At 41.9% G+C, this 14,565-nt stretch overlaps 1 protein-coding gene across 2 annotated transcripts in view; it reads right to left on the bottom strand.

Annotated features, from left to right (window-relative positions):
• vps13b (vacuolar protein sorting 13 homolog B) overlaps positions 1–14,565 on the bottom strand; it is a 354,297-nt gene that overhangs the window by 116,019 nt on the left and 223,713 nt on the right. For both annotated transcript variants that reach the window (XM_078171989.1, XM_078171988.1), the window contains exons 32-33: positions 7,891–8,094; positions 2,146–2,272 (exon numbers count right to left, since the gene is read on the bottom strand). In XM_078171989.1, coding sequence (XP_078028115.1) covers positions 2,146–2,272; positions 7,891–8,094 — 331 coding nt within the window. The remainder of the gene's footprint in view (positions 1–2,145; positions 2,273–7,890; positions 8,095–14,565) is intronic.

Below are 14,565 nucleotides of genomic sequence, written 5' to 3'. Positions count from 1 at the left end.
GGTGGATTCCAAAATCTACCCACTACTCAGTAGATTGTTTGTTTTTTGGCTTGTGAGTGAAGCAAATCTAGCAGCCACTTTCAGAGTTTTACCAGCATGTGGCTGATGGCTGGTGCTAATTTCCAGTCCTGTTCGTGGATCGATTGGCAGCGGCTGGCGAAACATTAGTGTTTGAGAAAGATACAATAATATGTACTACAGTGGGGTTTTAGAAGTTAGTGGAAGGAAGCTCAAGTGTGAGGTACATCCAGAAAGTCCTCCGCTGGAGGTTTCAGGTTTTTTTGCCGGTGTTGTGTTGAAGTGCGTTACCCATCGATACGTGTTACCCGTATTAGACAGCAATTTGCTTTCATATTAAATGACCAGAGTTGGAAAAGGGTTACTTTAAAGTAATCAAAGCACTTTACTGCGTTACTTTTTTTAAAGTAACCAGTTACTTTACTGCGTTACTCCCTGAGTAAAGTAACTCAAATACTTTTAAAGTACATCCAACGTTATTCCCTATGAAAAGTAACTCAAGCACTTTTAAAGTACTTTTGAGTATTCTACATCTCCTATTGGCCAATGGACCACAGGGCGCTAAGCCTACATTTTTTTCAAGTAATGGACCACTTGCCCTTCACTGAGATCCAATTCTCCCATCACAGCCATCACTTTGACCAGTAGAAACACAGAACGATCTGCTGCCGTAGACAACTGTATGACAACAACACCCCAGCTTTTTTAATATTTCCTCTAGGGATGTTACCACACAGAGTAAAAGGGGGACATGATGGTGTGAAACTGCAGAGGCACTTTGTCAACCCAGTGAGTAACATTACTGTCATTAGCATCAAGCTAGCAAACAATGTTACATCCTCATGGTCGGACATAAAGTAATAACATTAACAAATAGCGGTGGGGCTTTACTCACCACAACTGCAGAGGCTCCCAGCTTCATTTGAAACAAACTACATTATAGACGGTCCATTATTTATTAATCCCTCTGTGTCTTTATATTTTTACTTTTTATCCGCTCCCACTGTCTTTATAAAGTTCACACATCGCGCTGTCATTTCAAACTCAACACTTCCTGAATTTGTTTCAAATTAAAAGCCCCTTATAACCTCGGCTGAGAGAATCCCTCCATTTTCTAAATAGGCTTTTATTGTGAAACATTTATAGGAGCTTGGTTGTGGAGGATACAGTAGCTTGCATGTTTATGTACGGTACTTCAAATGTAGCTCCTGCCATCTGCTGATGCTTTTAGGTGACTACAACAACATTTGGGCTGGCACATGAACAGACACAGTGACTCAGATGATAGTAAAAGTAATAAAAATAGGACAAGAATAACCCGATGACATCACACACGTCGCGAAAGACGACCAGGGATAATTGGTGAGTACCATCCTGTAGTGTGTCATGTCTGTCGGCCAAGTCACGGCACAATTTTATGACTCCACAATCGTGTAATGTGACATAGTGACTGTCAGAATGGGCAGAAAAGTCGTGTAGTGTGTACCAGGCATAATACAAGTCCGGAGTCTGACCTGTCTGTCAGCAAGTCCTCCTCCACCTTTTTTTAGACTCCACCATAGACAATGGCAGCATTTCTTCTCCCTGTAGCTAGCTACAAGCTTCATGACTTCTTTCGGACTGATAGGTTTAACGTTATCTCCATTATTAGAACCAAAAGACAGTCGTTGCTGTTTCGGAGCTGAAGGACCAGCGTTCTTAAAGTAATGGAAGTAACTGATTGCTTGTTTGAAAATGTAGTCAAGAATTTGATTACTCAAACAGCAAACTAACGCGTTAGGTTACTTGTTACTGCAAAAAGTAATCAAAGTACTTACAAAGTAACGCATTATACCCAACTCTGTAAGTGACATACCTAATCTAGCTTGCCCGACATACGTTTGAATCTCAGATTTTAGGAAAGTACACAGATATGCCCCCCGGCAGTAGAGGAATGTGAAAAAACCTCACTAGTGACGAACTTTACACAGATACAGGTCAGCATAGTCATAGTCAGACATTTTAGGGGACATAAGGAAAGAAAAACACACTTTTAAGTAAAGGGGGACTTAAAAGAGAAGGACATCAAGAAAATACAAGAAGATGCAATGCTGGATACATTAAACGCTATGCTGAGTGGATACTGACCTCTGCCTGTCCACAGTCAGGGGATAGATTCTTGCTGAAGATGATGGCTGGGGCAGCAGTGACCCGAACAGAAAAGTCAGTCAGGATTGGTGTCAGGATGGCGCGTCGCTCCTGGTGCCTCCTGATACTGAATAGAGATACATACAGGATCAAACTGTTATCAGACATCTTTTCAGATAGGCTCCATAACTTATTTATTGCCTTTAGATTTATCTTAATAACTAAAAAAAAGGATTGGGTAAATTTGGACAATTGGAGATCATCGTTGTAATCAAAGCTCTTCGGTTGGAGATACTGTTAAGCAGCTCTAATTGCAAAAACTTCACGGACATTTTTATTTAGAAAGTATTAATTACTGAATTCTATTTTAGGTAAAAGTGTACAGTCTGGGTGTTAAAGTGATGATAGTATTACATTCCAACACAAACAGCAACCATAAGGGACCACTTACTCACTAACATTCCCCAACCTTTATTTACTAATAACTTGTTATGGTTACCAGTTGTAAAATATTTGTAACACTGTCTCATCTGCCTAGGAATGACAAGTCAACACAACACAGTCAAAACCACAAAATGCTCAAAAACCGAGCTTTTGTTTTGCCCTTGGCTGACAGGCAGACACACATTTCAAACTCGCTCTGGCTTTTTAAATTCAAACCAGTAGGATGAAAAGCTAAACTCAAAATAAGAGACTTCAAAATTGATTTTCCCTCGCAGGCCAGACCTGTGAAATATTCCCATAAGTGAGCTTTTTTGAAATTTCTGGTCTAACACATTCTAGCTGGAAGCTTGAATACGGTTACAGAGACAGAGTGAGACGTTATTTGACAAGTCTCAATTGGGAACACCCCTTAATTGTATACATAAGATCAAATAGAAACCTTCTCACATCAACTCTCTCCATTTCACTAATGTTCATTCCCACAATCAAGTCATATTTGTGGGAACATTTGTTAGTAGTAAAACAAATATACAAGGGGGCTTTATAAAGTGGTGTTAATTGCCACATCTGCTGCTATTAAAACAATCAAGTGGTACAGCTTCCAATATTTATAGTTGGCCGGGATTATGAAAGGCCCTGTTTCTAGGTGGCCTAGAGTACAGTACTTAACCAGAACCAATATCATATTCACTTCTACAACACAAATGTGCATTACCAGTGCCCTTAAGGGATTATTTTCTGACACATTTCTCTGCATAGGGAGTTTGAAGGAGGCCTAATTCGGAGGTGAAATGATCTGTGAGGCCAATTGGTGTTGGCTAATCTCCCCTCAGACAGGGATTGAAACAATGAGTGTCTCGTTGCAGGGGACAGGTGCTATCATTCACCAGTAAGGCTAGCAGGCGTGAGGCTCGGTTTACCAGTAATATGGGGTCCCCTGACTGGGCCAGAGAACTCTGCGTGTGTGTGCGTGCACCTTTGAATGGGTGTGGTGCAGAGCACAAAAGATGGAAAAAATGACTTTGTTTTCATACTAAGCTACATAGTGTGAACAGTAAGTTGAGATATCCGTGGCATGGACAAAAAGAGAGAGGCCTGCACTGGGTGGCTGACAGGAGGGGAGATGGAGAGAGTTCACAGCTCCATGACACGGGTCTTTCCTAGCCGGCAACTACACACTGTGATGAGGACAGATCCTGTCAGTGGATCCATAGTGCTGGAATTTCCTCGCAAAACCTCAGGAAGCCAACTGAGGCCACTGCAGATCCGCAACTACTGGAATTGAACCCAAAAAACTGCAGAGTGAACATGCCACGAGTCCAAAGCTGGAGAGAAAGAGAGAGGGGGGGTATCGATGTAGGGAATGAGGGAAAGGTGTGAACTTTGGAAGTGGTGTGTGTCAAAACTTGTTATAATCGAGGTGGTGTGTTTCTGTGGGTGATTGCAGCAGACAAGTAAAGCTGTGAACTTGACTCCCCTTTCCTCAGTGTGTTGGAACATTCTAAATCACATGTTCAGTTATGACTCGGTCATGGTGGTGGCTGAGGCTGGGGTATACAGTGCAGCGTGTGGCAGTACAGCAAAGCCCAATTTCCAACAGAACTTCCAGTGCTGTCCCCGCACAGCAAGGAAAGAGAAGGCCACCACAGCCACCTTGACTGATTTGTTTGGAAGCTAAGAGCGAGTGCTGGGGGAACTTTAAAAACCTCAACAACGACAACTTTTTCCTTCTCAGCGTGATCACACAGACACATACTTGCTGATGTGTATTTAATTATTAAGGATAGAGCAAAAACCTTTTACTAGATAATTATTTGCACTACAACACACTGTTGGCAACAAGTCAATGTCAAACTAAAGTGAACTTTGTTACAGTATAATACTGTTTCAATCCCTTGAGTAGAACTATAACTATTAAGCTACATGTTAGGTCATCCTATAATCAAGTTCTGAATAGAAATCCAGACCTAGTATGTCTAAAGAAAGTTGAGTCGACTCAAAAGGCATTCAGCATCTTCTGAGGCCCAAAGTGTGAGCCCAAAATCTCACCTCATTGCCCTGTTAGACAATCTGGCCTTGGCACTTGGCCCAAGCAGCCCAGTTTTCATCGACAGAGAAACAAATTGAGAGTAAAACAGAAAAATTGCAAGTGGATTGAGCCTCAGTAGCCCTTTACTCATATGAGCTTGTCAGACTTAGGTCCAAGTCTGCTACTTAAAAGGCCTGTTTTACAACAGACCCTGGCACTGTTGGAGAAGGCAAAGACAAATGGGGATTTTGGGATAGATGGTCAAAACTACTGGGGACAAAGGGAGAGTAAAAAGAAATCGGGGTGGTCTGGTGGTTAGAAATACCATCCCACAGGTCCGCTTTAGTGTTGTAGTCGAGACCGGACTCAAGACCACTTTTTAAGGGTCTCCGTCTCGTCTCAGACTTAACTGCTATTTATACACGGTCTTGTCTTGATTTCAGACAAAGAGGACTCAGGATTTTGTTTCAAGACTGGTCAAGACCACAACCACAGGGTTATCACAAAATTGACCGTGTTATAGGACTGTTAAATAAAGATGATTAAGTTGGTTTCAGCTCCTTAGTGTTTGTTTTTATGTGTTTGCTCATAAAAAACAAAGGGAAATTCCCAGTGATATAATTCAGCTCTGCAATGCCTATTGATTATTTTATCAAGCCATTTACACACATACTGTACATACAGTATGGCAATAACAGCAGAGAATGAAGAGGAATCTTAATTTGCTCTTGTGTGCATAACAGGAATGTGGATCTTTAAGATAGATGCAGATGAACCCCTCCAGATTAGTGTTGTCACGGTACCAAAATTGGGACCCACTGTGCGATACCAATGAAAATATCATGGTTCTGAGTAGTATCACGATACCACAGCGAAAATGAGGCAGATGTGCCTTTTGTCATTTATGAAAAGATAAATCACTTTTCTATAATACATCACTGATATTTCAATGGAATAAATTACTTACTGACTTATTCATACTTCAAAAACAGCATCAATAAGTGATGAACATAGGGGGGATCAAAATAAAATAAATAAATAAAATAAAAACCAACCAGCCACCCTCCTCCCCTGACAGTCCCTTGATAAGTAATGAACAGTCCCTAAAGTGCGGTGAAGTTTGTGGGCCGTTACTGCCAGAAATGTGAAAGGCTCATTTCTCCTCTGACACGTCACATACCTGTGTTCGGCTGGCTCGGCTGTTCAGGTACTTCTGGGCAGTCATGACACCAAGAAGAGGATATTATTGGAACCGACTTCTCCGTCGCCGGGTAAGCCGATGGCCGCCATATTTGACAGGAATACATTAACGTTACTGTCTGTGTCTGTGACCCCCGTTCAACCCACAATCGGCGGGATTCGCCTTTCGTTTCTGCTGCTGGTTGAAATCTGTAGGCTGCTCGCACAGCGTGCTGAATGATTTTGCTCGCTCAAAACTATTTTTAGTCGCAAATGCGAGTGCCGTGATGGACGGATCACCACACTACCGACATTTTATTCCGCCCATCACGGCACGCCGTTTGATTGCGTTATCAAAACACGCCGCTATTATTCGGCCTTACTTTTAACTTATTCCACCGAATACCGAATGTGTGTTTTTTTGCAATATTCGGCCGAATATATTCGGTTACCAAATATTCGGTGCACCCCTAGTTTGCATGTTGCATTTATCCTGTGTGTCTTGTAAGGTGGGGCTCACACTGGTCTGGTCTTGGTCATAACTTGGTCTTTGTTTTGGTGGACTGTTGACTACAACACCAGCACACTCCACTGAATCACTGAAATACTAAGAAACAAAAGCTCTACTGGCTCGCTCATTCTGAGTCACTTTGGCACAGCCTTATCTAAGCAAGTGAAATGAAACAATCAGATTTAAGAATTTCTATTTTTTAATTGACCAAAAAACGAGTGGAGACAGCATTGGTTATTTTCTATTCAAGTTTTTTAAATTTTCTATTCAAATATGAGTTGATTCAAAAAATAAAATCAACACTTTGCAATAAAGGAAACACTTGAAAATATAAACTAAATTTTCTTAAAATAACCAAACTTGTTTAAAATGACTGCATTATCGCTTTCACCATCCTTTTTATAGTGATGCTTGCCCCATGTCTTATAAAGCTTATTTTCAAGAGTGCAGTCAGCACCTCAACTTTAACTTCAACTTTAACATTTGCCGAACCTTGCCTAAAAAAGATGTTTTGGTTCAACCTGGAAGAGATAAATCAAACAACTTAATGTCTTAATTAGAGAGTGTAGAGCAGGGAGCTGAGGTCCTATGGCAGGTCTAACAGCTGAGGGCTCAGCATCAGTATCCCATCATGCTTAGGTGTAAGACATTCAGTAAAGAAAATACCAGTGTTCATGACAAGCATGTATGATTGTTTGTATGTGTGTGTGTGTGTGTGTGTGTGTGCACGCACTAGAGAGTGTTTTTGTCTGTGTATCTCAGCCAGCATCACTCTGCTCTGATGACCTGAGGGCACTCAGTCTCAATCAGGCTCGTGTTGATTCTGCACTGCATTCTTCCACAAGGCTTATTTTTAGTTGACAGGGAACAAATCTGGAGTCTTTGCCTGTGATTTCTGTGATTTTTGGGTCTGTTCCCTCTCAAAACATGAGTGGAAAAAAGGGACATGGGGCCAAACAGGCTGTTACACTTGTGCTTGTTTTAGCTCCCGAGTCTATAAAAAAATGACAGGGTTTGTAATTATGACTGTGCATGGAGAGGCTCCATGATAGGGCGCTAACTCAATAACTACATGCTGCTCCCACATCAAGACTGATGAGATAAATTTTGGGACATTAACGGCAGATCACACACACACAGCACCTGACTAGGGGTGTAACAATTTCATCTAGCAGCAATGGGAATAGTACTTGTTGTGGTCATTGTGAGGGGTTCATCCAAACAGACAAAGAATCTCAGTGGGGTTCTCTTTCTGGCCACCTGATGAACATTATTTCAATGAACACAAACATTGTCCTGGTTTAATATGGCAGGTTCTGAGATACTAGTCAATACTAGTGATGTGCTCTTTATGACTCTGCTTGTTTCATAGTCCTGTGTTCTTTGTGTTTATGGTAGTAATATGTTGTTATGTTGGAGTGGAAGAGGCTGAAGGCTGAAGATAAATTACAATACTTAAAGATCAAGCAGTTGGAGGTTTAAACACAACGCAAAATGAACCACTGCCACAAGTCTTTGCATGCAAACTATTAGTTAAAAATCAATAGTGTTTTTCAAAATCAATACTAAAGTGTGTCCTGACCTGCTGGCCATGTTCCACTCCAGGGCTGGGTTCTGGGAGCTCCTCTCACTCTCCGTGGACACACCTCCTTTGGTTCCCTCCTTCTCTGGCTTGAGTTGCTCCCACTGAGCCGTTCCAATGTTGATGGACTGGAGATCGACCTGATACTGCCGGTCCTCTACCTCTGAGCCCGGGTCACGCAGGATGCCCAGGTGCAACGCACGTCTAGAGGGAAGAGAAAGAAAATGCTATTTGTTTGAATCCCATAACAAATCATGTAGTGTGTCAATAATTCTAGGAAGCCCAGTTGGGCAAAGACTTAGATAAGGTCGAAAACATATTGCAGAGGGTAAAGCACGAGTCACATTCAACTAGCAGGTGTGTAAAAGTCCAACTAACCTAAATGTATAAAACATGAATAGGTTTTATTTACTGTTGTGGGGGTCAGCCTGTACTTATAAAGTCAATTACAACAAAGTAAATGACTCCAGGAGTAGACCAGGTAGTCTGTAATACTGAACCAGTAAAGAGGTTCTGGCAACAGGCCCTAACCACTTCTGACTTCTTTCTGCCCTCTGTCTACTCAGTGGTTTAGAAGCACAGGTTTCTTGCAAGATGATTTATGACTAAATCAAAGCCTCTGGTGTAGCCAGGCCTCGGATAAATAGCTCCACAGGCTTCAGGTGAAATCATTTGCCTTTTATAAAGAACAGATTTATGCCAGCTTATCACTGACAGTAAACATTGCTTAAACCCCTGGCTGGACAGCACAGTAGTCTGCAGACGTGGGCTCTTTCTACCCCTCTCTTTCTATTTCTGTCTCCAGAAACACAGGACTTCTACAGTATACACAAACTGTGATATGGTAGAAGAGATGTAGAGATATGTCAGGAGTGGGCAGCGCTGTCTCTGCAGCTGAGCTGCTACAGTCAAGTGAGCAAACACTGTCCCATCAGCGCCAAGAAAAAATGATGTCATCTATTTTGCCTTTGAGAGACAAGATCCTGACGAATTCACGAGGCAAAAGGAATAATCAAAATTCAACATCTGCATATGACATCAGGGCTTTCAGTTCGTTATGATATGTTTATTTGTGCTGGTGAATTCAAATGAGAGCTTAAATGGTATAAATAAGGGCTTAAAATGGCTACAGATGTAGCGGCAGCATGAGTAGTTTTATTTGTTTCGGCAACGTCAATGGCAATTTTCATATAGCATTTCTCTCCCTTAGCCACACTGGAAAGGCCTCTACCAGAGCGTGATGTTATGACAATAAGCACCAAGTACAAAAACAATGGCAATGGGAGATCAGAGGTGTATAACTGGATTTAGCTGGATTTGTTGACATACAAACAAGTGAAACAGATCCTTAATCAACATTTGGAACCACATTTATCAACAGAGTATAATATAAATCAAACCAAGAGCCCTGTAAGATTTGGGTGGGATGTGTCAGTCTAGATTCATTAGGGCTTTTGTAACAGTACCTCCATCACCCTCCCCAACCCCAAACTGTATTTTTCACATTAAACAAACCACAGTTACCTCATATGCTTTCCAAATTATCTCTTAACTTCAGCTTATTTAGGAGACTCTCTTACTCATAATCAACATTACATGGGAGTCTGCAGCCAAGTCCCTGCATTGCTGAGCTGCAGGGTCATCTCCAATGACATAAATAAATATGATAAACATTTGTCTTGGTCATGCAGCCAGTGGAAACCGGTGTGATTTAATATCAAAAGACATATTTCAGCCAATCGCAGGAAACGAGAGAGCTTCATTTCTGACAAATGAGGAGGGGAGGAATTTTGGAAGTTCCCCTTGGGGTGCAATAATAATTGAAGCCAGACTTTCTTGTTGTACATGTGGGAGGAAAACACTGGTGGTTTGACATATTTGATTGGTCATGTGAAGACCACACTGCTTGGCCAAGAGGAATCAGAGAATGCCTTGGGAAAGCACAGCACTCATTCTGCCCACCATATACACGGACGAACTAAAAACATACAGAGCGAGGCAGGTGGAACACACCCTTCTGCTGGGTCTCGGATGCCATTATCAGACATCTGCCTGCCACTACCATGTGGAAAATATGGAGCAAAATGAAAATAACAAGTCATAAATGACATGCTTTCACAGATGAGGAAGGCATAGAGGGGGAAGAAGAGGGGGAGAGAGCGGGTGAGGGAGAGAAATTTTTCTCAAACACAAGTACTTAGTTTTGCCCTTGTTCCCGAGCCAACCTTATTTTAATTGCAGGAAAAGACCACAGAAACATTATTTTTTACGACAAAATTCTGCTATTTATAAAAACGGATCAAAAGCTCTGCAGTAAGAACGCTCTGTTTCATGGCATTCGTGGCTATTATTTTAAAAAACATTTCTCCCTCTTCTGACACAATTTAAACCCAATTTGAGTCCGAAAAGCCACTGGGCCGCTCTCGCATCAGAGCTGAAATATGAGGGCTTGCGTCCAACATTATTATGGCTCAAAGTCAAAACCTCCATCCAATTCAAACCCTCCAGTGGGAAACAGCAGACAAAATAGTGAAGGCATGGCAGTGTTATGTATCTAGAATGCAGGACTTGGAAGGAGCAATTCACTGGTACTTCATCACTGAAGAAAAAAATAATGATGTTCCAAATTCCTTTGAACAGCAGATATGCAGACAAATTTACAAATGGGCAATTAATTGCAAGTTATGTTCCTCTGTTTAGCATTCTTTGGGTCTATGCATGTGCTGGGCAGAGCATCAATCATGATTTGTGTTATTAACTAGATGTGTGGGAGGACTGAGTGCTTAACATGCAGCAGATTTGGGAACGTGTGCTGAAGTGGTAATAGGATTCGAGGAGGAACCTTCTGGGCACACGCATAACACACCAGTTAGCACACAAATTAGCTAATATGCATGTATACACTGATAAACAGCAAATGAGCTCATGCAGGCACACACTGCTGCTGCATGCCATGGAGGCATTAGGTGTAACCAGTGGAGGATTTACTTTGCGTCTGCACACAACTTTGAAGCAGCATCCAGACTTGGAATATAGAACTTGCACGATAGGAGAGAATGAATTGCAAGAAAAACAAAGTGAAATATGTTTTAAGAGTGTTACATGGAAACAGAATCATATTGAGCAGAGCCAATGGGTAAGTAAGTAAAAGGGCTTGTTGAAAAAGAGTGAAAGTGGAATCTTAGAAGTGCCTGATTACCAAAGCTATGGTTTTGAAGGCTAACCGTGGTTCAAGGTTGTAAAACAAACCACAGTGGGATCTGGTTGAGGCTCAGGGCCCAATAGTAGGAGTGTGGGAGCAGTGGGCTGTGTCATAGACTCTTACCGAGGGGATCCTGTGGGGCAGGGTGTATCATGGCCCTTGGCTTTACATGGCCTCCCACCTTCCTCTCTCAAGCTCCATCTATCCCACCCCATCCCCATCCCCTGCCCCAGGCCAACGGGGCAGGAAGCACCGGGGTAATACCAAGCGCCGCTGGCTTCTGGATCTCGTCACTCTGAAACCCGCAACCTGAACCCACAACCCCAGACCTGTTTTTCACTCCATTTCCCCAACAATCACAAGCAATACATGTCTGCTTACACATTCAACAGAGGCAAGAGTGTATGTAAATGTGCGTGTGCACATGCCTGCAAGTGTGTGTTTAAGAGAGACAGGGCCCTCTGCGTCTGCTCTCCTGGTAGAACATACATGCCGAGTAGAAATTTCATTGAGATCTCCGGCTTAATTCGGCCAAGTCAAGCTAAATTAGTTTTGTACGCACACATGTGCTATATTTCATGAGTGTTCCATGTTCTTTGTTTTGAGCAGACCTCAACTACTGTATATTTGAACTGAAAGAGCACATTCTACGTGAAACCCTGAGGGTGCATGTCTTGCTGTGTCATTTAATTTTGTGGAGGGGTCTGTGCAAATGCAAAAAGAAAATTTTTTGTGAGAGCAGCACAAATAGTATCACTCATCTATAAATTCTAAAAAAAGGAAAGTGTTCAATTGAGGTTTTGATATTCTTTCTCTGTGGCTTTGAATGTTATTAGCCAAACACTATTAGCACCCAGCAGCTCCTCCATGGTATGTCTGATGTGGAGAGGCCAAAGCTGCACAGTGGCTTCTCAATCCGCTTGTTGTGACTCCCAGAGGCTTAAAGCTGAGTCCCACTGGGCCTGTGTGTGTGCCGAGGGGGAATTCATAAGCATTATGATTCATGAAACTTGCAATTACTTAGTAAGTTAAGCACCCCTGCCTACGGTGGTCTGCTCTGAATTGCCAGAAATTCGGCAACTTCTGAGCTGTGGATTTATGACCCCAGTCAAGTCCAATTGCTGTTAATTTGCATCTACCAATTATAGTAATTAAGGCTCGGAATTAGAACGCTGAGCAGCCCTCGGAGTGAGAGGGGAAAATGATGTCGTGGAACAATGCTAGTCAGCAGAATATAAGACCCAGTCACTCAGGGGTTTTTATACTGCTGCTACTAAAATCATTTTTGATGACAAGAGCTTTTTCAACAGGAGTCAAACACAGTCACAAAAACAACAAAATATCCAAGACAACTAAGCTACAACAATACTCCAAATTTGTCACACTTGGCAATAACAAGGTACTTACTGGTGGGTGTTTTAAGCCAAGTACAACAATTCCAATCTATAGTTGATTTTCTTCCCTTACTGGAACAATACGCAATAAACATAAATTGCTGCTTTCCCCATTGTGTCAAGGCTTTGATGTAGTGACACTTTCCCATGACAAAAATTGAATAATCTATTCTTTTTTAGCCCAACAGCATTACTCATCTCCACTGCTGCTCCCAACAGAAGCCTGTTATTCATTAGGCTGATTGCACTTTAAAGACACTCATACTCAACCAATTATATCATATTTACACAAGATCTTACGAGGAAACTATTACTTCTATATACAATACAAGCAGGGCTTAGCTCAAGCCCATGCCACCCTCAAGACAACTGTACATGATAGGAGTTGAGTGAAAGCGCTACAGAGGAAGGCCCTCTGTTTACAGTGACATGGTGCATACCAAAAATCAGTGTTTGCACTTTGATTTCAACATATCTTAATTACAGGAGTCATTTATCTCCCATGCAGTTTACATGTCAGAGAAGTTATATTGTTATAAACACAGTCAGTATTAGAAGTGTTGCTCTGAAGACACTGGCTAACATGTGCTCGCCATGATGGCCTGTTAAAGACGTCAGTCTGGCCAGTGTAATTTATAGGCTCATCATGCACTAATTCAAAATCTGCTCCTTGCATCACAGCTCCATGTTGCAAAGAAGCCATGAGTGAAGATTGAACAGATATTTCATTTGGCTTCGGCCAATGCCTTTTTTGTGGAATTCACACATGCCAGTGACTATACAAATTAAACTGCTAATCTTTCATCATATTCTCTGATTCATTGTACAGTTAAAACACACAGTTTGCTACAATCACATAGTGGACACTTATTAATGCATTATAATGAGAAAGTATTTTTAAAGCCATATAATATCATATATCCTTGGCTGTACATCAGTCACAATGTTGATGCAACTCCAATCTTACATTTCAGTCTGAAGTACTCTGCAGTTCGTCCCTGCTAATAGCATTGCAAGGGCCTTTTATTGAAATGCACAGATGTCGTCCTCATCTCCACTGCTTCTGTTCTGCTTCACACACACACACACACACACACACACACACACACACACACTTTGCCTGGTCTGTTTAGCCTTAACTGTGCTCCTCTCCTGCTTCTGCTTGCATGTAGCTCTAAGCACGGAACATTCCTGGGTAACAGGGACAGTAATTCATCGGCTTTTTAAGGGCACTGACTTCTCATTTGATTTCTTCGAACAGTAGGTACATCTGCAATGGATCTACCGAAAAAAGGCACCTAGGATCCTCATTTGTGAAAAAACAAAGTTGTGGCTTCTGCTGAAAATGGCTGACATTTTTTGTGTGTGAACCTGTGCATGCATCAGTCCATCTTAGATGGTGGCATTTACAATATTATCACTTGGAGGGTGCTGTTGAGAATTACTTTGAGTCATATGTGTGTCACCACGGGACAAAGCTACCATTTTTCCCATAAAACTGTGTGGGCCAGTGCTTGTGAAATCACTTCCTCTGTTAGCAGCTACAGATTTGATATGCTTCCTCCCTGCTCTGAAAACAGACATAACGCTGCCTTTATAAAACATGTCAGGCAGAGTTTTTGCAGTGGGTCCCTGATGCAGAGGTGTGAAGGGAATGCCTCACTGACTTCCTCAGACCTCAGATTGAAAACAGATTGTGTCCCCACCAAGCAATTTCACAATGATGTAATCCCACTGCCATTTTAATTTGAGAGGCCTTATCTTTAATTAATCGCTAAACACATGCGTGGAATAGATTATTCATAACTGGCTGCAGTAGGGAACATGGCAGGGGTAGCCAAGGATCTGGCTTGCCCTCATATGCAGTCATTTTCATCAAGCTAAAGTCGAACAGGCACATACCTCAATGCTACTTTTACACTAATTAAAGGAAAATAATCCTTTTGCTGGAGGAAGATTCCAGATCCAAAGTCTGTCCCTGGTCTCTGGCAAGGCACTCAGCGTGTTCACTGGTCTGATTGACAAAGCCTGAAGTGAATCAAACCTCTTTTGAAACATAAAGGAGTCCGAATCACCCAG

Source organism: Epinephelus lanceolatus, chromosome 10, assembly GCF_041903045.1.
Source record: "Epinephelus lanceolatus isolate andai-2023 chromosome 10, ASM4190304v1, whole genome shotgun sequence".
NCBI lineage: Eukaryota > Metazoa > Chordata > Actinopteri > Perciformes > Serranidae > Epinephelus > Epinephelus lanceolatus.
The sequence above is the reverse complement of the archived record's forward strand: the minus strand, read 5'-3'. Positions and strand labels throughout refer to the sequence as shown.